General features: G+C 46.1%; 4 protein-coding genes and 1 pseudogene across 5 annotated transcripts; all 5 read right to left on the bottom strand.

The window, feature by feature from the left end:
- On the bottom strand, window positions 328–2,084 carry LOC8074160 (probable 60S ribosomal protein L14). The gene is made up of 5 exons (XM_002460571.2): window positions 1,833–2,084; window positions 1,631–1,732; window positions 1,021–1,150; window positions 793–905; window positions 328–708 (listed from the first exon to the last, which is right to left on the bottom strand). The coding sequence occupies exons 1-5, from the start codon at window positions 1,833–1,835 to the stop codon at window positions 652–654; spliced, it is 405 nt and encodes a 134-aa protein (XP_002460616.1). The 5' UTR covers window positions 1,836–2,084; the 3' UTR covers window positions 328–651.
- LOC8066525 (protein DETOXIFICATION 45, chloroplastic) lies at window positions 2,951–8,400 on the bottom strand. 2 transcript variants are annotated; one of them, XM_021452302.1, is made up of 14 exons: window positions 7,762–8,400; window positions 7,513–7,640; window positions 7,199–7,342; window positions 6,968–7,113; window positions 6,225–6,360; window positions 5,846–5,942; window positions 5,627–5,727; window positions 5,167–5,330; window positions 4,667–4,738; window positions 4,441–4,557; window positions 4,266–4,361; window positions 4,029–4,150; window positions 3,457–3,558; window positions 2,951–3,361 (listed from the first exon to the last, which is right to left on the bottom strand). In XM_021452302.1, the coding sequence occupies exons 1-13, from the start codon at window positions 8,109–8,111 to the stop codon at window positions 3,462–3,464; spliced, it is 1,770 nt and encodes a 589-aa protein (XP_021307977.1). In that variant the 5' UTR covers window positions 8,112–8,400; the 3' UTR covers window positions 2,951–3,361; window positions 3,457–3,461. The 2 variants fall into 2 exon arrangements, with proteins under 2 accessions (XP_021307977.1, XP_021307978.1); XM_021452303.1 differs by having other exon boundaries at window positions 3,502–3,558; window positions 7,762–8,398.
- On the bottom strand, window positions 8,883–12,103 carry LOC8067452 (annotated as a pseudogene).
- Window positions 14,676–19,562, bottom strand: LOC8067451 (uncharacterized protein At1g04910). The gene is made up of 10 exons (XM_002460568.2): window positions 19,299–19,562; window positions 19,142–19,201; window positions 18,830–18,920; window positions 18,544–18,620; window positions 18,152–18,240; window positions 17,859–18,042; window positions 17,100–17,281; window positions 16,058–16,160; window positions 15,654–15,985; window positions 14,676–15,522 (listed from the first exon to the last, which is right to left on the bottom strand). The coding sequence occupies exons 1-10, from the start codon at window positions 19,509–19,511 to the stop codon at window positions 15,066–15,068; spliced, it is 1,788 nt and encodes a 595-aa protein (XP_002460613.1). The 5' UTR covers window positions 19,512–19,562; the 3' UTR covers window positions 14,676–15,065.
- LOC8067450 lies at window positions 19,594–20,996 on the bottom strand. Its single transcript, XM_002460567.2, has 2 exons — window positions 19,968–20,996; window positions 19,594–19,706 (listed from the first exon to the last, which is right to left on the bottom strand). The coding sequence occupies exons 1-2, from the start codon at window positions 20,907–20,909 to the stop codon at window positions 19,680–19,682; spliced, it is 969 nt and encodes a 322-aa protein (XP_002460612.2). The 5' UTR covers window positions 20,910–20,996; the 3' UTR covers window positions 19,594–19,679.

Here is a 20,996-nt window from a genome sequence, read left to right as displayed (position 1 = left end):
ATTGTCATCAAGACAAAGGGTCTCCGGTCTCTGAAGTTTGAAAAGAGCTCATGCTTGTATACAAGAATAGGAAGATGCCCACGTTGAACAATAACAGGCGCAGCAGAGCCTCGTCAAAGAGCACTGGCACGGGTGCCTCACCCTAGTATCTGGATACTCCACCGTGCATTCCCAAGGGTTTAAAAACACTTCACCAAAGGATATCTGGCATGCAGCAAGATGTGCAACGAGTGCACAGCAAAATTATGCACCAAGTACAGAAATTTCATTGCTGGATGGCATGGATGAGGTAGAAAACACTTTGAGAACTATTGGAGCAACTTTCCATTCAAAAGACCACATAGGCATGCAAGCAGTGAAAAAGAAATGACAGCTTAGGCAGGATCGCAATATCGATTATGCCAATACCCTGGTTGCCTAAAAACACTAGCAATAAACAAAACAGAAATTGTAAGGATCGCACATTTGTCACAGGCTACCTTAGATATTCCATAACATTCACGACAAAATATCCAGAACACACCCATGCTTGACAAAGTTTGAAATGGGTTCACAGGAAACATATTACTAATTCTGGCTTTGACAACACTCGATCGAATTGCTGATACAACTCAGAACCAAAAACTGTAACATGCCATCCACTGAAGGAGACTAAGCCGTGGATGCCTTCTTCAGCTTGGCGAGCTCTTGCCTGATAGCACCACCCCTCTGTTTACACAAAGATAAAAAGTGTGAGCAAGCAATACAGACAGTGCCAACAGGAACTAGACATTTGACAGAGAGGTTCCTGACCTTGATCTTTGCCAGCATGACCTTGAACCTGTCAAAGTCATTGAGCGCTGCCCTCCTCTTCTGAACGATCAGCTTCTTGCCCCATGAACTGTTCTCCCACTTGGTCTTCACGTCTGTAAAAGAATAACAAGAGATCAATTAAGTGTCACTGTTCTCTTCTGGACAATCATCTAGAATCTAGAAGATGGATAAAGCGCAACAGTGCTGAAGAGGTTGATTCATCATTACCAGCTTCCTCCATCGCCTTGATCAGGGTTGTCTTCTTGGGGACACGTTTGATGTCAATCTTGATGTCAGTAAGTGAAAGACGCTTGAAGTTTATCTGGCACCTGATCATATCAGGGGCGTCCACAAGTGCCTGGTTTCAGTGAATACATAAGGCAATGAGGGCTTGAATGCTTAACCAAATCAAGTCCAGCAAGGACAAATAATTAAGGCACCACAAATATATATTGTTATAAATAGTGTACATTTGTTGCGTCTTAAAAGGAATCTAAACAAGGGAATTGGTCCTTGGTTCATTCAGGGAATAAGTTTGCCAAGCAACCCTTAGCCTCCTGGCATTGCCAAATGCTAAGGCACTAACTCTACCATTTGTCTTAACCACTAGACGAGGTCACGAGGACATGAGGCCACGCTACTTGGCCAATTCAAACAAATTGCATCAGGTGCTAGTGCTACCAAATACAGCCATATAACTTTTTTCATATTTCTCACGAAGATCAGCAGATACAAGCCAATTACTACCAGTGGTACAAAAGCACACTCCGCTAGAGCTCTAGATCGACATCACAACAGCGAACGGAAGGACAAGCATTTAGGAGAGCTCAGTCCTTACCCTGTTCTGGTCGACCACATCGACGATGACGACGAGGCGGCCATAGTCCTTGCCGTAGTTCACCAGGGCCACGCGCCCGATCTCCACGAACCTCTTGAACGGCTGCACACAAGCACAAGCACACAAAACCCCTAGTCAAACCCCGCACAACGCAAAACCCCTATGGGAACCAACGCCACCCCCCTAAGCTCGATCCACGTACCATCCTCGCGGCGGTCGGAGAGGCGAGCTGCGGCGGCGACGCTGTGAAGCGGCTGGAGCGAGAGGGCGAAGCGCGGCGGAAGTCCAAACAGAAACTAGGGTTCGGCGGTGGGAGTGGCCTATAAAGTGGCGTGCGAGTCCGGTAGCGCCGTTGGATTAGGAGAAGCGACACCCTGGCCGTCCGATCCAGGTCACAGAAGTAAGAAGTTTGCTGGGCCTTTGGGGCCTTGTTTGGAAGCCCAAATTCCCGTGAATGCCCTGGCCTTCCCCTCTAGCAGAAGCCCAGGTGGAACTCGGCCACGGACCAGATTTCACCTGCATTTGGAAGCCCACGCGGGGGGTAGCTCGACCTGTGAGAGCCAAACGATTCATCTTCGAAACTATTCTCATCTTCCGTGGTGCTCGAAATGGTTTCGCACCGAATTCTCGTATATATACAACGGGAAGTATTGTGCTATCTTCGGGGTCCTGCACCTACGCCTTATTTACTTCTAAAAATTCTGCAAAATAGAATTGTAGCATTTTCGTTTGTATTTGACAAATATTGTCCAATTATAGATTAAGTAGGCTCAAAAGATTCGTTTCGCAAATTACAATTAAACTGTATAATTAGTTTTTTCTTTTATTTATAATTAGTGTTTCATACATGTGCCGCAAGATTCGATATAACAGGAAATCAAAAAAAATTTACAAAATATTTTGAGAACTAAACAAGGCCCTAGTCACATGAACTGGTTCACCACCTTCGACCCAGGTTCGTCAACCTCGACCTGGGTTCATGGGTTTATTTTTGACCTATAGTGTAAAAATATCTCGCGAGTAATGTATCCCACGACCCCATATCTCAACTACATCGATCCAGAAACTTTGTGACTATGGTTCTGTTGGAGGACCCCCAAAGAAGTTAGTGGTGCCATTGCAGAACATGGAATGCAACCCTAACAGGAAGGGACAGGATTCCTGGCTGAATGGTTCCAGCCATAGTAATGAACCTGTGGATTATGCGTGTCTTTGCTGAAGATAGTTGCATATCTGTCGGTCCATGCCTCCATGGCTATACAAACAAGGCAGGAGGAAACGATACTACAATGTTCCGCATACAGTAATAACTTCAGGAAGGAGGAGAGATGATGAACTATCATTCGCTATGTAAAGACTGCAAGCAAAATCTATCTGATGTTTCAACTGTAAAGTTTGAACCCATCAGATCTGTCTAGAACTTAAAAAAAAAACAGATCTGTCTAAATAATTCTGCAATATTCTATCTACAGTTTGAACTCAAGCACGGAGAGGATAGAGATAGTGAACAATCATCGCCTATGTGACACCTACAAGTGAACTTTGTCTGACGTTCCTTTACTCTCAAATTCTAAGTTCTAAAATCACCAAATGGTTGAAACATACACAGGAGTCAACATAAAAGTAAACATGTTTCGACATTGTAGTGTGCCTTTCATAACTTCTATTCTCCATCATAATCTTGCCATTTGATTAATCAGTTCCAGAGATCAACATTTCCTTGATTGCAGCCTGCATACAACAGTTGAGCACCTTATATGTCAGCAACCATGCGGCCATCTGGTTGGCTCAACATGCGAGTATCACAATAAATTGACTATTATTACATGACTCAATGGTAAGCATTAAAAAAATGCTGCATTTTCACTAACTTATATTTGGGTTCTTTCTTGTGCAAAAACCACCAAGGCCCTGCTCTCCATCCCAATCTGTAAATTAAGGAGGACACATGTCAATGCAAATTTTGTACCAAAGTATCTGATAGTTTGATCAATGGTTATGATCAACTGGGCCCAATATCTATTGCATCAATGCAGGACACACAAAAGATGGTCAATCGCTTGGCTGAAAAGCCATGGCTGAAAGTACTGTTCGTCGATTTGTTGTGAGAGAAAAACATTGTTGAATGGTTGGTAGATTCGGCAGATAAGATCAAGCGGACAGGGTGAATTTCATGTTTATAGCTGTTTATAAACGGTTCATGGGGACCTTCTGTACATGGCAAACGTTGCATTTTCAACAAAGAGAAAGAATTAAACTCTGCTATTTTCCAATCTTTATGGAGTGGTACAGAAGAGACAATCATACTTCTCAAATAAAAGTCAAATTTGGTTAAGAGGGTATCTTCTACTGACAACATCCAGAACATGTAACAAAAGGTCAATGAGACAAATGTTACCTCATAAATCCAGCAGTCATACGCAAACTCATGAAAAGAGCCAGGCCAGCCCAAACACCAGGAAGCCCAAAAAATTGTGGAGCATACAGCAAAAACAAAGAGGATATTGCCCCAACTACCATCTGAGGATCCAAGGGATATTAATAAATCACTGCAGAAAGGAAAGGAAACACTGCAAACAGAAAATGCAGTAGTAGTTGCATCATCAGAATAGCATAAGTTACTTTATGCGCATACCATGGAGGAAGCTGAGTATGAGAAGTCTGAGACACCAAAATGGAGTCCATCAAAGATAAAAGCAAGGGCATTGATAGGCTGGCTAGCACTAACAAACTTCAAAAACACACAAGTTAGCCATGAGCAAAGATAGTGTTGACAGGGACCAGATAGTATCATAAAAAAAGATACATACCAAAACACCACCCCTCACGATTTGTATAACCATGGGATCTTTGGAGAATACTTCTGCAAGTCTACCAAAAGAGGCAAACAGAAGAAGTGCTAAAGCGATACCAACGAACACTCCTGCCTGGCAAATAAAACATGTTTGAAAGCTGCTTCATGACATGCTGATGAATGTTATTTATACTAGTCTCATATACAAATTAGCAGTAAAATAACTTAGTTAACACTGCAACCTTTAATACATAGAACGTGACCTCCTCCACTTTTTCATAGTCAAGTTTAGCAAATGAGCTTGCAATCAGTGCCTGAAATCAAGTACGCAAAAAATAAATTCAGAGCACTCAGTCCCAGTTCAAGAGGTATGTATGTCGTACAAAGACTCAGGAAACAATGAGCAGGCAATTCGGCCATCACAAGGTTTACATAAAAGACCAATAAAAAAAATCCTTTTGTGAGGATCTGTTGCCCCCCCCCCCCCCCCCACCCCCCCGCACACACACACACGATGTTGACCTAAAAAGCAGCCTTTGTGGTACCTAAGTCCGAACCACTACATACATGCCTAAACACTTGCATTGTTAGTGCAGAACTTCAAATTCCATAGATCAGGTTGTAGTTACCATTGGGAAAGATAGATTGCTCAAGTTCAGGGAAAACATAGTGAATTGAGAAATAATTGCGATATTTTTGGAAATAGGCACTGTAACAAAATTATAAATAATAAGAGATGCACCTGGGCAGAAACAGCCAATGCATCCGAAAGTAATGATACTGCCAGCCAAACTTGCAGACATATTTGATGAGCGGCCATAGCTACTGTGCCTTGCCGAGCAGCCATTGCAGTCCCAAGAGTCATTGTTATCAGAACTGAAAGGGTTCTCCCTAACAGCATGCCACCTATAGAAGTTTGAAAAGAGCTCATGCTTGTATTCAAGGGGAAACTATATTAGTAGAGTAATCTATTCAGGTAACCCACAACACTAGAGCTGCAAATATATGTTCACGAGTTTGAAGGCATTTTAGTGAATCTGTGAATGTATGAATGAGCCTAAGAAGCCGTTAACTACTCTGCACATCTAAGTAGTAAGTACCAATGGACAAGATGCACAAGAACTGTGGTATATATGTGAATGAAAGGAATGACAAGTGTGATAACTTGGATAACATACTGCAAGCAATAATTTACAACTCACCAGATTTTATGTACCCAACAAACTCTAGGTCTTTGATTTTCGGTGGTAATAGAACTGCTCTCTTGCTTAAAGACCAAAGAAGTAGAAACATACCAACATATCTGAATAATTGAAGTTAAGAGCATTATTAAGAGTATTATAAATGATAAGTTAGACATACTATGAAATCTAGTTAATGTGATTTGTGTGAATGTCAATTGAATGCAATACCAGACATACTGTGAAGCAATAGTTGCAAGTGCAGCTCCAGTCAATCCAAGGTTCAGGTAATACACAAAAAAAGGAAGCAGAACCACAGCTGAGATGTTGCCCAAACCTGAAGATGAATTTCAAATTCAGCAACTATGCACAATACGCTGATAAATCAAAGGGCAAGAAGACAAACAGCACTCTGTCAGCATTCCACAGAATTTTGAGATTGTGTAAGCTTTCATTGAAGGAACTCAGGCCATTTCTGAATCAAGTAAAGCATAGATTGTACATGGCTCTCGAAAATGAAATGCATTGCTTATGATTCAGGACATTGTTGCCATCTAGGATCCATGTCAGTGAAGTGACAATGAAACAAACCTAGAAGATACGAGGTGTCATGACTTACCACTGTAAAGTAGAGGTGTTTTTGTATCTTTCAATCCACGAAACACACCTTGGATAGCCAATGAAACAACAACAGCAGGAGCACCAAGTGCTCTTACAGAAAGAAATAGCCTTGCTGGATTGTGCATAGCTGATGCCTGCCAAAGAAAATGAAGGCTGCATCAAGGCTCTAGTGACATGAAGTGTGGTATTTGATGCAATGAATTTTCTTACAAAATCACTAGTTTTTGCAGCCACAGGGAAATGAGTGATATCAGAGGTGTTAAAAGACAATTATTTCTGGGTCCTACTTGCCATTAGGTTGAAAAGTTGTTAAAATCGATAATAAAATCTGGAACATATCCAATTATTAATCATTTTATCATTGCACAGATGGTGTCAAGGGTTTGATGTCCCTCGAGAGTAGAGGCTAGATATTCATAGGCAGTGGCAGTGGTTGTTTTTACTTTGACCACAAGCATGAATGTAATAGCGAAAACCTAACGGTTTGTAACAAGCATCCCTCTTCTTAATGCAGTGACATACAGTTATCCTGCATGTTTGAGAAAAAAAATACCAATCATTTCCGAACATAACGATTTTATACTTGTATCCTTTTACTATAAAAAATGTTTCCTGATAAGTGATAACTAGTAAGTGCATCTAACACAGGGACAAAGGGTGTCAAACTTAATTGTTCCTTTTTCTGAATGCCCTTTTTGTAGCATACTAGCATCAATACAAAGATATGACATTTGAACATACATGTGAGACACCCATAATATTGAGGAGTATTCCAGACCCCAAAATCAAAGCCAAGGCTTCAATGACACCAATTGCAGCTGCCAAGAGTAAAGCAGAAGAAATTGAAGGAAGCCTCTTCCTTTCTCCAATCTTGTCAGATATATTTCCTTGTGTGTATCAGCACAGAAAGTTAGCTTGAGAATTCTATAGAGGCATGTTTTTAAGCACATAAGAGTCAGTAATCATCTGTACCCGAAGCAGACTTGGAAGAGTCGTGTTTTGACACATCTTCAGCCACAAATGATGTCGTGATACTTAGGAGGGGTATGTTGAAGAGCTTTGATATAATGTTGAATACTGACATTCCAACGGCAGCTGAGCCCAGCTCCACAGGACCTGCCAGATTTATAGAGGTCAGACTGTCAGACTTCAGACAAACCCCACCAAAATTAGAAAATGAAATAATGAATTCGTCTTCATCATATACTAATCACTGAATTGAAGCATCGTGTATTATGAAGTGAATGAATGACCCAACTGAAGAGAACAGCGGAAGGGAAATTTACCTAGGCGGCCAACATATGCGGTTTCCAGTAATTGCGCCACAGGATCGATTGCTTGTCCAACTATGGCCGGTACGGCCAGATTCATGAGGTCCTTCCTAATTCCTCCAGGATGATCCCGAACTACATTGCTGAGACGCAATCAACACGCACAAAAAAAAGGGCAGGTGTGTCACTCCAAGAGCCACCGCGCTAGAGGCGAAACACAAATTAACAGCCCCTGCTGTAGAATCGACAAGGACAAGGACTCACGGCGCAGGAGTCGCGCCCTTCGCGCCATCCAACGGTGAGGCGCGCGCAGCGGGTGATCGATCACCCTCGGCGTCCTCGCCGCGGAACCCCACACGGCCGCCGCCGTCGCCGGTTGAGCGAACGACGACGCGCCCGTGAAGCAGGTGGCCTCCTCCCGCCGCGGAGACCGCCCGTCTCGCGACGGCGGGTGCCAGCGAGAGCCCCGGCGCGGTCGCGCGGCGGGCCCAGCCGATGCCGATCGCTCCTCCGCCGCCCACCATGACCCGGCCGCTGCGGCCGGGGACGGGGCCGGCGGGCAGCGAGCGCAGGCGCAGGCGCGGGGCCACCCCAGCGCCGGCGGCGAACTCCATCGGGGCTCTCAAGTGACCGCGGCGTCGGATAAGCTCGCAGAGCAATCGAACGAGCGAAGGGGTGGCGGGGTGGTTTGCCAAGAGACAGCGCGCGTCTCGCTGCCGTTTTTGGCTACTACGATGCCGAGGCGGCGGGGAGAGCACGGGAAGGTGGAGGCGGACAGGCGGCGGTTTTTTGGTGGCTCCGCCCGCGCGCCGGGGTTTTGGCCGTGCGCGGCGCACGCGTTGGGCTGGCTGCCTCGGCCTGAGCGCGCGCCCATAGCACCAGTGAGGCCGGAGCAAAGCAGGGGCGGGTCAGGGCCTCAAGGGGGCACGCGGCCGCGTGCTCCTTTTTTTTGCTGCGTCTTGGTTTCAGCTCAGCCTGCCTCCAGCCGGACCCCAAGGGCTTAGTCACTCTTTATCCCACATATTAGCCCTTCAGTATTGATCATCTAAGGCCTTGTTTAGCTGATCATCTAAGGCCTTGTTTAGCTCATCCAAAAACTAAAAACTTTTCAAAATTCCTCGTTAAATCGAATCTTACAACACATACATAAAGCATTAAATATAAATAAAAATAAAAACTAGATCAAATAAAAACGAAAGTACTACCGTGTTAAAATCCAAAACCTTTTTGATCTAAACAAGACCTAAGGTTAAACTTAACCAACTAATAATTAGCCCCTGATATCTGCTGTTCTTTCAGGACGTTGGAGCTGAGATTGCAGGCGATGATGCTGAATCCATACACTGGAATGTCTCGAACCAAACAATACTCCAGATTGTAGAACATGAAAAAGGCTAGGCGGTAACAGAAAAAAGTATCTTTGCAAAAGTTTGACGAAGTACAAATGTTTCCTGATCTACCTTCTAACACAGAAGTGTTTTACCCTAGGGTATGCACTTACAAATCCAACCAGCTACAGATCAAAGTCGCGCAAACACTGAAAAGATACTACTCACAGCATCAAACTAGGAATCAGAGGACCAGAACTACGACATTCGCAAGGCAACAGCGTTCAGTCTTGCCGCAGATAGCCTAGACAAACCAAGACGACGTGAAGAGAGAAAACGAGCTCCGTCCATCTCAACCACGCCCGCTCCAACCGAAACGCCGAGGAGTGGACCGGCTGCGCCACTGGAGACATCCCAGCTGCCAGTGACAAAAACAACGAAGGTGTCAACGGCAACTTCGACTAAGCACTGCCAGTTGCCAAAGGCGCACAACATGATGGCTATTGGTTCTTACAAACAGAATAGGGGCACTACTCACCGTTGCACACATTGCTGGTGGTGACATTGGCGAGGATGGCGAACGATGTGGTGTTGGTGTACCCAGCGTAGGAGCATGTCGTGCTCTCGCAGGATGAGGTGGAGGATGTGTTGCCGAGGAACATGTCTCCACACTTGGCAGCAGGGCAGAACGACGAGCTCAATCCCTGTGTTGGCTGGCAGTCCAACCTGAAGCCCATAGAGCATTACATATGAGGCTAGAAATTGAATTGTAAAGGCTTATTCAGAATTTACGAGTTTCAGTAGAGCGAGCACTCACTGCCAGGTGCTAGAGCTGCAGCCACACATGACACAGTTGTTGGCGGTGAGGACATAGCTTCCATTTGGCACAAGAAGGTTTCGATCAATGGCTGTACTGCTAATGGCAGAACCACAAGCTGCATACATAAACATTAAACCATTAGCTCCAAAGTGGAACTCTGAGTAAATGGCTAAATGTCATACGACTGAATGAGCACACTATCTTATGTACATGATATGAGGCAGTACACTTTCTGAAGCATTTAAGATTTGGATGCTCATTAGTCATTACAGGCTAGCTTGATCTTGATACAATTCAGTTCATTTAGAAAGATAAATGAACAGGATGCAAGGCTGAAGTGCATTTTAACTGCACATTACTAGCATTAGCAATATAGCAATAGGAAGACTGACAATGGCAAACAAACAAGGTGAGTGACATGAACGAACTTCCAATCATGTGAAGTTATCTCAAGAATACTATCTGAACCATACATTTCTGTTACTATAATCTAGTTCAGCTAGTGTTGTAGTAATTCAATTTGGTCCAAAGTTCATTCCAAAGATGAGGGTTTAACATCCTCTTCCTCTTGGAATATACCCTATGAGATATGAAAAATGTCAATGCCCAGAACGTCAAATCCAAATGCTACGTTCAGAAAGCCAGATACATATCAATTACCTTATCCTGAACTATGACTAACAAAAAGTATTTTGTTGAAGCAAACAACTCGAGTACTTCTGTTGGAGATACTAATTCATTTGCACAAATAGCAACCTACACGCCTGTCATCAAGAATAAAAAACTCTCGGTTTACAAGCTAGTAATGCTCAAGACATGCTCTGTGCAGCTACTTGCAAACTACTAGCAGAAGTTCGGAGCGGAGAGCAGAAATGCTGAAACAACTAGTAGTGTCGTTTACACCAGAACTGCCGTAAGGGGAGTCCTAGTTTGGGAAGGTAGTATAATTAGATTTTCCCCTCCTTTCTCTACTATACGTAGTCTCCAACATCTCGCCCATGCCACCATCGAAACCAAAAAGTTTTCAAGATTCCCTGTCACATCAAATCTTTCGGCACATGCATGAAGCATTAAATATAGACGAAAACAAAAACTAATTGCACAGTTTAACTATAAATCGCGAGACGAATCTTTTGATACTAGTTAGTCCATAATTGAATAATATTTGCCATAAACAAACGAAAGTGAAGTGCTACAGTAGAAATCCAAAATCTTTTCGCATCTAAACAAGTAGTGTCGTTTTTTAATCATCCTTTTTGTCTATTCAAATGCACACGCTTTTCAGCCAAACAATCTGGAAAGAACTCCTGAGCATTTTTAGGCGTACAGTACAATGGGGGAGCGAAAAGAGTGAGGCTTTGCATTTGCCTAACGACAAAGCATGCCTATGTTTAATCACAGCTTTTACCAGCAATAAAGATGCAAATGCAAAGAGGTTCAGAACTTTTCAGGGTCCATGTGTAAGCTCAGAATCATTGATGAAAGTGGATCTACTTTCTTTTAAGCTCAAGGAATCTACCTAAACAAGTCGAAAATAGATCAAGAACACACGAGCTGCTAGGAAAATAAATAAAGGAGGCCTACCTCGGAGTGGCACGTCAAGAACCTGGCCGGCGACAAGGGCCTTGGAGTCGGCCATCTTGTTGACCGCGAGAATCGTCTCCTCCGTGGTGCTGAACTCCTGCGCGATGCCGGCCACGGAGCCCCCGGTGGGCACGACGTAGGTGAAGTGCACGACGGGCTGGCCGGCGACGGGGTCGCAGCTGCAGGGCACGGGGATCCAGAGCTGCTGTCCGACGGCGACCCTGTTGGGGTCGGAGACGTTGTTGGCGGCGGCGATGTCCTGGTAGGTGACGAGGCCCGCGAAGACGCCCCGCGCGACGGCGTCGAGCGTGTCCCCGGCGCGGACCCGGTACGTGGGCCGCTGGAACGTGGCCCCGGCGCCGCCCGAGCAGAGGCAAGGAAGGCGGACCCGCAGCGGCGCGGGCGCCGGCGCCGTGGGCGGCGTGGAGAGCGGGAGGCCGTTGGCGGCCAGCAGCGCGCGGTGGGAGCGGAGCTGGAAGAGCGCGCGCACGGCGGCCAGCGTTGGCGTGGCTGTCCCGTTGGGCGGCGCGTAGGAGATGAGCGCCTGGCACGTGGACGCCCGCGGCGCCGTGGCGTTGCACGCGAACCGCGCCGCGCGCGCCCCGGGGCACGGCGCCGCTAGGAGGCAGAGGAAGAAGAGACAGAGGAGGGAGGCGGGGGCGGGGGCGGGGAGCGGCGCCATTGCTGCCGTGGCGAGCGAGGTTTAGCTTAAGCTAGTGAGTGTGTCCGCCCGTGTTAAACTGTTGTGGGGTTGGGGTTTTGGGACTGGTTTTGGCCGTTTAAATGTTGGGGAGCCACATTGGCGCGGAGGTAGAGGAGGGTGGGGCAGTGTGCAGCACCGAGCTGGGCGGTGGGCATGGTCTGTGCTGTGGTTGTGGTCTCTCTCTCTCTCTCCATTGCCGCGGTCAAAGCTGAGCTAGTGAGCTTGACGAGAGATCCATGCCGTCCACCGCTCCCTGCACGGCTCGGATCGTGCGTAAATGGCACCGGACCACCGGTGGAGGTGACAGCGTGAGCCTAGTGGTGTGTGCACAGTGAGTGGGTGGGGTGGTGGGGTTGAGGGAGAAGACAGAACAAGCGTGGGCGCTGGCTCACTCGCCTGCAGGCTGCAGCGGCTTGCGGGGATTCTCTGTGCGCGGTGGCATCGTAGCTTTTGACATGACATGCAGACGGTTCAAAGCCTGCCGGCTCGTCATGAGCGGTGCAGGGGCTCGCTTCGACCGCGCGGAGGATCTGGTGGCCGTTTGGCCATCACTGAACGTCCACCACGCCGGAGCAGGTGTGGCTTGCCGTGCTGGTGCGTGGTTTGTCGGAGGAGTGCCCGAGTCCGAGTGGGCGGCACGCCGGCAGCGGCAAGCGGTTCGACATCTGCGCTCCTCGCTGCTCGGCGGTGAAAGCCTGACGCCCAGTAGCAGAGGGACGGCTGTTCCCTGGCCGGCGCGACCGGCCGGCCGCCGGAAGTGGGCGCCCCACCCTTTGTCCGACGTCCGTGCGCCTGCTCACGGCATCGGCAGCGTGGTTGTACGCTGTGATGCCAGTTGCCAGAGGACGCCGCGCCGGTCTTGTTGGTTTGTGAGTTCACGAGATTGCTGTGTTGGCGTTCGTTCCTGGAGTTTCTGACTCGAGTCATCCTAATCTACAGGCCCATCACATGATGTGAGAGCCAACAAGCAGCGAGCGAGGTGATTTGAGTTTCTAGTTATCCTACTGTTTTCTGCACGAACTTTGTCCGCTGCGGACCGAGGTTTTGCCCGAGCTCCAGCTCCAGTGCCGCGAAACATGTCCAGTTCCTGACAGAATCCAGTGCAGCCATCCATGGCGACCTGATTACCTGAACCCTGGAACCGTTGGGGTTGGGGGTCGTAGCGCGGCGTCAGTTTTCAAAGTTGCAGCGGATCGGATCATCAGGACAGGACACACGGCCTTAAAACAAGCGAGCTCCACGTCCTCCCAGGAACTGGATTGAAGCTGCTTGTCGGGCGAAGATTCCGGGCCATATCATATGGGCCGTTCAATGCACAAGGTGGTGAACGGCATCGGAGAAGCAACTCTCTTGTTTTTAAGAGGAAAATTTCCTCTGTATAATAACTGTAAACCAGGCCTGGTCCTAGACGATGGAGTCCGAGGGGACTGGATTTTTACTCGGGGAGTCTGGATCGAGCCCTGCCAGGCTTTTTGTCCTAGAGGATGGAGGTGGTGGAAGTGTCTATGCAAATGCTTCGGCCTCAGGTGATCAGGCCGACAGTTCGTTCATGGATCCGACGACACATATACAAGCTGACAAGCATACATTACCACACGCAAATTGATACTAGCTTAACTTGTTGGATTTCTTGTAACGAGACATGCACGCTCAAATTTAGGGCATGGTTAGTTGCTCTGTTTTTTTAACACCTATCAAATCGAACACAACTAGAGAGTAATTTGCGAGATGAATATTTTAAATCTAATTAGTTCGTGATGGAAACACTAATTGCCAAATAAAACGAAAATAATATTGTACTCCCTCCGTATAAATTTTAGATGTCGTTTTAGATAAGGTTTGGTCAAACATTAGGAATATAAATCATCAATAACTTTTAAATTGTTAAGTTTGCAAATGTGAAAATTATATGAATATATTTGTCTTAAAAATACTTTCATAAAAGCACACATATATTATTATTTTTACTAAATATTTTTATAAAAATAAGAAGTCAAAGTTGTGTTTTGGAGACCGTGTCGCTGTCTTAAATGACATCTAAATTCTATATGAAGAGAGTATTTGTTAAATTTTAATACCTCCAACCAAACATCTCTTAGTTCCTTGACTTTAACACAGGTGCTTCATCAGATATGTCGTCGGATTTAGTTCCTTGACTTCACATAACACAGGTGCTTCATCAGATATGTCGTTGGAGATGCTCATAGAGTTAGCTTATGTGCATGTGTTTTGTGAGCGTGTGCACATATGTGGTAATCTTCTGTGTTTGTTCTGTCGATCCGGAAAAACAAAACATGCATTTATCACATTATTATTCATGCATCACGCCAACTTCCCAACATTGCAGAAAGACCGAGACGTTGGTCTCTGCTATTCAAACAAAATGCGATCAATAAAACCCTGATGTCAGTGACAAATACTTTCTTCTGACAAAGATTAGACAATGTTAGATTGCGATGTGTCAACAAGGTCCAGCACAAAACAACAGCAACTGTCAAAAACGATGGCAAGAAATCTGGCTTACCGACAAAGAGGGTGTTTAGTTCCTCTTTTATCTTAAAAGAATTTAGATTTCGATCCATCATTTTACATAACAAAACTAAACACCATACAAAATTTTTAGCAAAAAGATGGTTATTCTCTATTTTAGATTTTGGCTTCAAGAGGCAAAAAAACCCCCAAAAGAGCCTCAAGAGGCTACAATAAGGGCAATAAATTCTGCATTTTGAATGAAACTAAACAATACCCTAAAAATTTTGGTATTTTGCATTTCATCGTTCCAAAGTAATTGACATTTTGCATTCTTTGGGGGAATTAAACACACCAATATAAAAACAGATGTTAAGAAAACTAAGCAGGATATACACATTTTCATGAGGGATTAGCGATGGCGGGATGTTAAGAAAAGGAGGAAAAATCTGGCTTGCTGAGGTGACAAACATGATCATGCCCTCATTCAGCTAGGGGAAAGAGGATGGACAGCTGCACACCACAAAATCTATGTACACCAGTGGCTGCAGATCTAGGCTAGTTCGGAGATGTCCAAACCATGAAATTTCTGCCACATACAACACATGTATATGCAAAGTCAGATTTGCATAGCTTAACCGGAGGAAATAGCCGCACAACTGAACTAATCTGACAGGATCTCCTCTAGCTCAGGATCCTCCTGTCTGACCACAGAATCATCGTCAGGTTCAGTGTCAATCACCTCTCCTCTCCCGCTGCTATCTGGATCTTCTTCTGTATCAGATCCATCTGCCTCTTCGTCAGTATAAACAGGGTATGGTGGTCTACCAATGTCAATGGCTTTCCTTATTCTGGTGTCAGTTACAGGTTCCTGGGTACTTCCAGAAATGGACTTGACTATTACTGAGTTTCGGCCGCTCTTTTCACATATACAGGCGGCAGGGTTGGCATGAAATTCGCCTCTTCCTGGTGTGATTTCCATAGGCTCTCCCATATATCCTTTCTGGATAGTTCGCACCTGTGAGGCAAATGCATCCCATGACATATTTCCCCTCTTCATGAATAAGGGATAGAGCTGTTTAGCATTTGGCCGGATTGTTCTCTTGTGGCCAAAATACCTCCTGCAAGAGAGCACAGATATAGATGATCAGGAACAAGAATGGATAACAATAAGTAAAAAGAAAAAGGGGGCGGAGAGGAGGGGGTGTTAACAGCAGATAAACATAAGAACTGCTTCAAAAAGGTGCATTACCTTTGCCCAGCCAGAATTTTGGCCATGTTACCAATGTTGTTAGCCACAAAAGCATCACTTTCATCACAGACAATGAAATCGATTGCAGCCATGCGAGATGAGAACTTTAGGAATGGAGCAAGCTCCTCTTGGCTTGACAGTGTTTCTTTTGTATGGAAATTAGGAAAGAGCGCTTTGAGGGGTGCTAAAGTATCTTCCCCTCCGTATATCTCACCAGAAGCAACATAAATGTACACATCACTTCTGTAGCCTAATGCCCTCAACATCAACCCTACCTCCTCAGGAGTTAGTGGACACCTACCTTGCCTTCTTCCTTTCTCCGGGTCACGTATCTTGAATATGAAAATGTAACAAGATTAGCAAAAGGTAATTCTAAGTAAGCGAGTACATCACACAGCTCTTACATGCAAGGTTCTCCATCGTTTGCGAATTGAAGCTAATTCTCTCCTCTCCTTTTCTCCACCACCATAATAGCACCCAGAAAAGGCGAGCATATCAGGTTCAAATCTGCCATCAGAACAACAATCATGTCTTCGTGAAGAAATATAATTCTTTTTTTATATAATTAACCAACTAGCTTTCATTCTTTTCTGCTAAGGGGGTGTTTAGTTCCCATTTCATCCAATTTTTGGGTTTTAGTCCATCATTTTGGATAATGGAACTAAACACCATGCAAATTTTTTGGCAAAAAAAGTGGCTATTCTCTATTTTGGATTTTGGTCTCAAGAGGCCAAAAAAAAGCCCTAAAGAGCCCCAAGAGGCCCTCAGAGGGCAATAAATTCTGCTTTTTGGATGGAACTAAACATAACCCTAAAAATTTTGGCATTTTGCATTCCATCATTCCAAAGTAGTTGGCATTTTGCATTTTATGGGGAACTAAACACACCCTAAATTATCAAAGATCACATAGAACCGGCTGGAGCAGAAGGGAAACCAACTAGCAATCTCAGCAATTTTATTTCAACAATTAATTCATTTTCTTACAGCACATAAACAGAACAGATGTTTGGATAGGAGTGCTTGGAATGCAGCTATTGAAGTGCCTGAACCGTGACTAGGGGCTCTTGGTGGGTTTCAACTCTAGCCTAACTCAACCTGCTTGGGACTGAAAGGCGTTGTTGTTGTTGTACACAAACAGAACAGAAGGAAATCTTCTGGAGATGGTGAAAAAAAAGAAGCTCTAGGAGAAAAGTTTGAGACAATTCAATGGACAAAGAAGTGAAAAATCATTGCCACTATTCAGACTACAGCTTTCATTAATCGTTACTAATAGGAGAACATTTTCTGCCCAGGAACATATGCACCACCCACTATTGATATATCAGAGGTCCAAAGTAGTCTACATTCATATACTTGCTACTGAGTGAGCTAAAACAGGTAAAATTTGAACAAAATGAAAAATGCAGACTGAAGAAAGGTTCAATTAATGTTACAGGACGAAACAACCTCAGGTGAAGAGCAATAAAATATCTGCTCTTTTCTCGCATTCGCTGTATTAGCTTTTCAGCCAATTCTTGTATCGGGTCAGTAAATCTCAAAGCATGATAGTTGACTCTGCAACGTAGTTTTTGCAGGTCAGTGTCCAACTTATTTGAGAGCCTATAATCATATTTAGTCATTCGAATAACCTGCACCACGAGGAATTAAAATGAGCTATGTGACTGGATTCTTAAGAAATCAAATATCTCCCATAATCTCAGCCAAAAAAAAATAGTAGAAGTACTAGGAGGCAATATAAATAATAAAAGAAATGGGCACCCGGATTCAAGTCAAAGAGGACTCAAACCTGGGTGGTGGGGGTGTGCATCCACACCTCCTAGGTCCTAGCAACTGAGCTGAGGCTCAGTTCCTAAATGAAAACTACACATGAGGCATACAAAAAATCAAATTTTATTATTTTATGCTTCTATGTTTTTAAATCAAACTACACACAGAAGCATAAAAAGAATGAAGTGTGCAATTAAGTTACATAACACAGGAAGCGAGCCATTATTGAGACATTGTCCTCAAAAGATAAATTCCTCAACAGCTGTGCAAGTTAGTGAAAATAATTGACCACTAGAGTAACTGATCAGGAACTTTATTTAGTGATATATGAAAAAGTATAATCAAATCTAATACAGTAACGAAAAATGTAGAAAGGGACTAATATTAATTTCATATAAATAAATGTAGGCCAGCTAAGCTGTAAGTTGCACAACTTACATGTTTTTTCAAAAGTGCTGGTAAGACGCGGTTCAAGTAACACCGTGGAGTACATTTTCGGGGGACACGCATTTTATAAGGTTTCATTGCTTTACCTCCTTTTTCTGGAGGCTCTTTGATAATTCTGACATCCTTTTCAAGATATGAGATGAACCAGTCCATATCAAAGATTTCTGAAAAATTACTGCAGCATTGGATCAAAAGAAGTGGAATTAATTAAATCTGAACACCTATAAATGGTAAAAGATCATTGGCTGCAATTTGAGAAGTGCTCACTGGTCACTATTTCATACCTTGAATCTTTCCAGAAAGATGTTTGATCCAGTCTGGGAACAACAAGTGTAGCGTTCAAAATACGTGCAGCAACTACAGCATCGACTATCTAGAAAGAAGCATGGGTCATGATATGTCTATAGAGAAAACTAGCTTAGTTTTATACACCACATGTATTATACAACAACTGGTGAGGCTGACCAATTTAGATATCCCAGGTTGTTTGAACAGGTCCTGACAACATATGTTTTTTTCTTTTTTTGGGACGTATCCTGACAACATATGTTATACACCACATGTAGCTTAGTTTGGAACAATAAGATAAAAAAAATGTGCAACATGTGGAGAAAAGAATTCCATGTTTACTTCAGGTGTTTTTTTAACCAAGAAGACAGTCAGAGAAACATCTCACCCCCGTTCTCTGCTGATTAAGACCTCCACTTGTAACAACAATCAAGTATCGATCTGGTTGAGTGGTAACACCAGAATCTGACAAAACAAATAAAAAAAGGAAAGGCCTTTAGGTGGATATAATTGTTAAATCACCATCCATCATTATGCTAACGAAAAAAAAGATGTGCATAGGCATTCATCATTGACACCCACTACACAGGTCAGAGTACACAACATCCAACATACGATGATCGACAAGAAAGGCTAGATTATAAGCAGTAATTCACAGCAGAGTTACTACTCACCAAGAAATTTATTGCTAGAGTTGCTGCATCTGTGGAAATTGCTAGCAAGCTTCGATCGCCAAAGATCATCCTGCCCAGTCCATCCATGTGTCTACATTTTGAGTGAAATATAACCGGCTGATCAGCTATTAATACATGAAAGGTCTAACATGACATTTCCTACGATTTAAAACAGACAGAATGGGCTATGTGGTTTGATGTGACACGGAGCTGAAGCCCACAGGGATCAAATAAGTACAAACATCTATCCAAATTTGAGTCATTTATGCACAATGGGAAACATAAAACAGAAGCTATGAATTCCCATCTTACCGTAACACTGAACGCATCCCCGCTCTCGGAGCCCTCTAGTTCGCCGCCGGAGCCGTTTGTCTGCAGGCTCATATAGAGTAATGGAGAAAGAGAGAAACGATCAGATCGGGAAGCACGGACAAGACTGACGAGGCGAGGAGCTAGGGTCCGTCCATACCGGATAGCGGCGGAGGAACCGTCGGGAGGAAGAGGAAGTGCCGAGGCCCGTGCGCGGGTCGGCGAGCGGCGGCGCGGAGAGGAGTGAGACGGAGAGGAGCGAGACGGCGAGAAAGAGCAGGCCCAGCCCGGCCGCCGGCAGCGCAATGCGGCGCGGGCACCGGTGGTGGCGGCCGTGCCCGTGCGGGTAGCCGCGCCGCCGCGGCTGGCCCATCTGCGGCGCCGGCCGGCGGGGCCGAGGGGCGCGGGAGGATGGCGACGGCGGTGGGTGGGCCCCGGCGGCCCAGCGGCTTGGAGTATTTTAGCGGGGGCATGGGACGGGGCCCAAAGGTGGCAGGCAGCCCTGGACACGCCCTGGTCGGCGGTTCGTTGACCGTGGTCGTTATTCGGTTGGCCTGGACGACGACCCCTGTAATAGTTTCAGAGCTTTTTTTAGCTGCCCTGTTGAATGCCTTGTTTACCATGTGTTTTAGCCAGTGTTTGGCGTGTCTCAGTTCTTGCGAAGCATAAAAATTGTTGGCTAAAACTGTGATAATAATTGGCAATAGGTTGTTTATTATGCGTATAAAGGAGGAGCAGAACACTAATGATAAGCAATCCTTTAAAAAAAGATGGATGGCTGTCGATCGCGAAGCTGTCAAAGTAATAAATCACGGCATCACAAACTAACACAGTTCAGGAGGCAAACTCTGCTGCTGATAAGGTTCCTAAACAGGCGCTCTAATCCATCCTCAAGGCCTTCGATGCAGCCCTCCAGCGACTGCAAATGGCTCCGAGCATCCAACGGCCCGTCGCCACCTGCAACGTCCTTGATGGCGCCGAAAGAGCCCGACACCAATTCATCGTCGGCGTTAGCACGACGAGCAGCGCCTTCCCGAGCTTCCCCGGACCCGAACGACCAGCTCCTGTTGTGCGCCAAGGCTCTCGACACGAGCGACCACTTGCCGGCGCTCGGCGGCCTGACGACGACCTGCCGAAGCAGAGCGTCCATGGACGACTGCAGGACGCAGACGGTGAGCTCCCTGACCTCCGCCAGCATCGCCAGCGGCCTCGGCTGCGCGCCGCCGCAACCGAGATCGTCCCTGGTGGTGTCAAGGGCGGCAGCACCCGCACACCTGCCGGACTCCCGCCTGATCGCCCTGGCCACCTTCTTCAGCGGCACGGCACACGCCTCCGCCGCCCTGGCACTGACACTGGCAGCAGCGGCGTCGACACCGCCTCGGCGTGGTGCTCCGTGGCTGCTGTTCGCCGCGCGGCGGTGTCTGCGGAGAAGCGAGCGCAGGTCCCGGACCTGCTCCTTGGCGTCGGCGAGGCCGTCCCGCGCCGCGCCGCACAGGTCCAGCAGCGTCACCGACGCTTCCAGCTCGCCCTCCACGAGCCGCCGGTGCCGGGGAAGGCGGAGCGCGTCCCAGTTGGTGGGCAGGCGGACGACCTCCTCGACGTACTCGTGCAGGTCGCTGAGGTCATGGAGCAGAGCGCGCAGGGCGTGCGCAGGTGCCGGCGGCGACACCGAAACGCAGCAGGACCTGAGGCGCTGCAGCTCCTGCTCGGCTTTGAGGACCAGGGAGTGCGGCCGTGTGGGCAAGCTGATGGATCGCAGATGGGCAGCCATGGATCGGAACCGGAATGTTGGATGGGTGTGATGCGAGAAGGGATGGATCGATCAAGCAGTGAAGAGCTAAGGTTCCTGAAATGTCCG

The sequence above is a fragment of the Sorghum bicolor genome, chromosome 2 (assembly GCF_000003195.3).
Source record: "Sorghum bicolor cultivar BTx623 chromosome 2, Sorghum_bicolor_NCBIv3, whole genome shotgun sequence".
Taxonomy (NCBI): domain Eukaryota; kingdom Viridiplantae; phylum Streptophyta; class Magnoliopsida; order Poales; family Poaceae; genus Sorghum; species Sorghum bicolor.
Note: the sequence above shows the minus strand (reverse complement) of the source record. Positions and strands in the feature narration are given on the sequence as shown.

Bases quoted from the DNA above. Each gene is read 5' to 3' on its own strand.
- LOC8074160 (XM_002460571.2), bottom strand. The intron at 906-1,020 runs GTAATGATGAAT...ATTCTTTTACAG, and splicing joins CAAGGCGATGGAGGAAGCTG to ACGTGAAGACCAAGTGGGAG. The intron at 709-792 runs GTCAGGAACCTC...TTGTGTAAACAG, and splicing joins TCATGCTGGCAAAGATCAAG to AGGGGTGGTGCTATCAGGCA.
- LOC8066525 (XM_021452302.1), bottom strand. From the start codon at position 8,111: ATGGAGTTCGCCGCCGGCGCTGGGGTGGCCCCGCGCCTGCGCCTGCGC. The intron at 7,114-7,198 runs GTACAGATGATT...GATACACACAAG, and splicing joins CTCTTCCAAGTCTGCTTCGG to GAAATATATCTGACAAGATT. The intron at 4,558-4,666 runs GTTGCAGTGTTA...TTTATTTGCCAG, and splicing joins TCACGTTCTATGTATTAAAG to GCAGGAGTGTTCGTTGGTAT.
- LOC8067451 (XM_002460568.2), bottom strand. From the start codon at position 19,511: ATGGGCCAGCCGCGGCGGCGCGGCTACCCGCACGGGCACGGCCGCCAC. The intron at 18,921-19,141 runs GTAAGATGGGAA...CTCAAAATGTAG, and splicing joins GGGATGCGTTCAGTGTTACG to ACACATGGATGGACTGGGCA. The intron at 17,282-17,858 runs GTAAGTTGTGCA...CTCGTGGTGCAG, and splicing joins CAGCACTTTTGAAAAAACAT to GTTATTCGAATGACTAAATA.
- LOC8067450 (XM_002460567.2), bottom strand. From the start codon at position 20,909: ATGGCTGCCCATCTGCGATCCATCAGCTTGCCCACACGGCCGCACTCC. The intron at 19,707-19,967 runs GTTAGTTTGTGA...AAACTATTACAG, and splicing joins GAGTTTGCCTCCTGAACTGT to GGGTCGTCGTCCAGGCCAAC.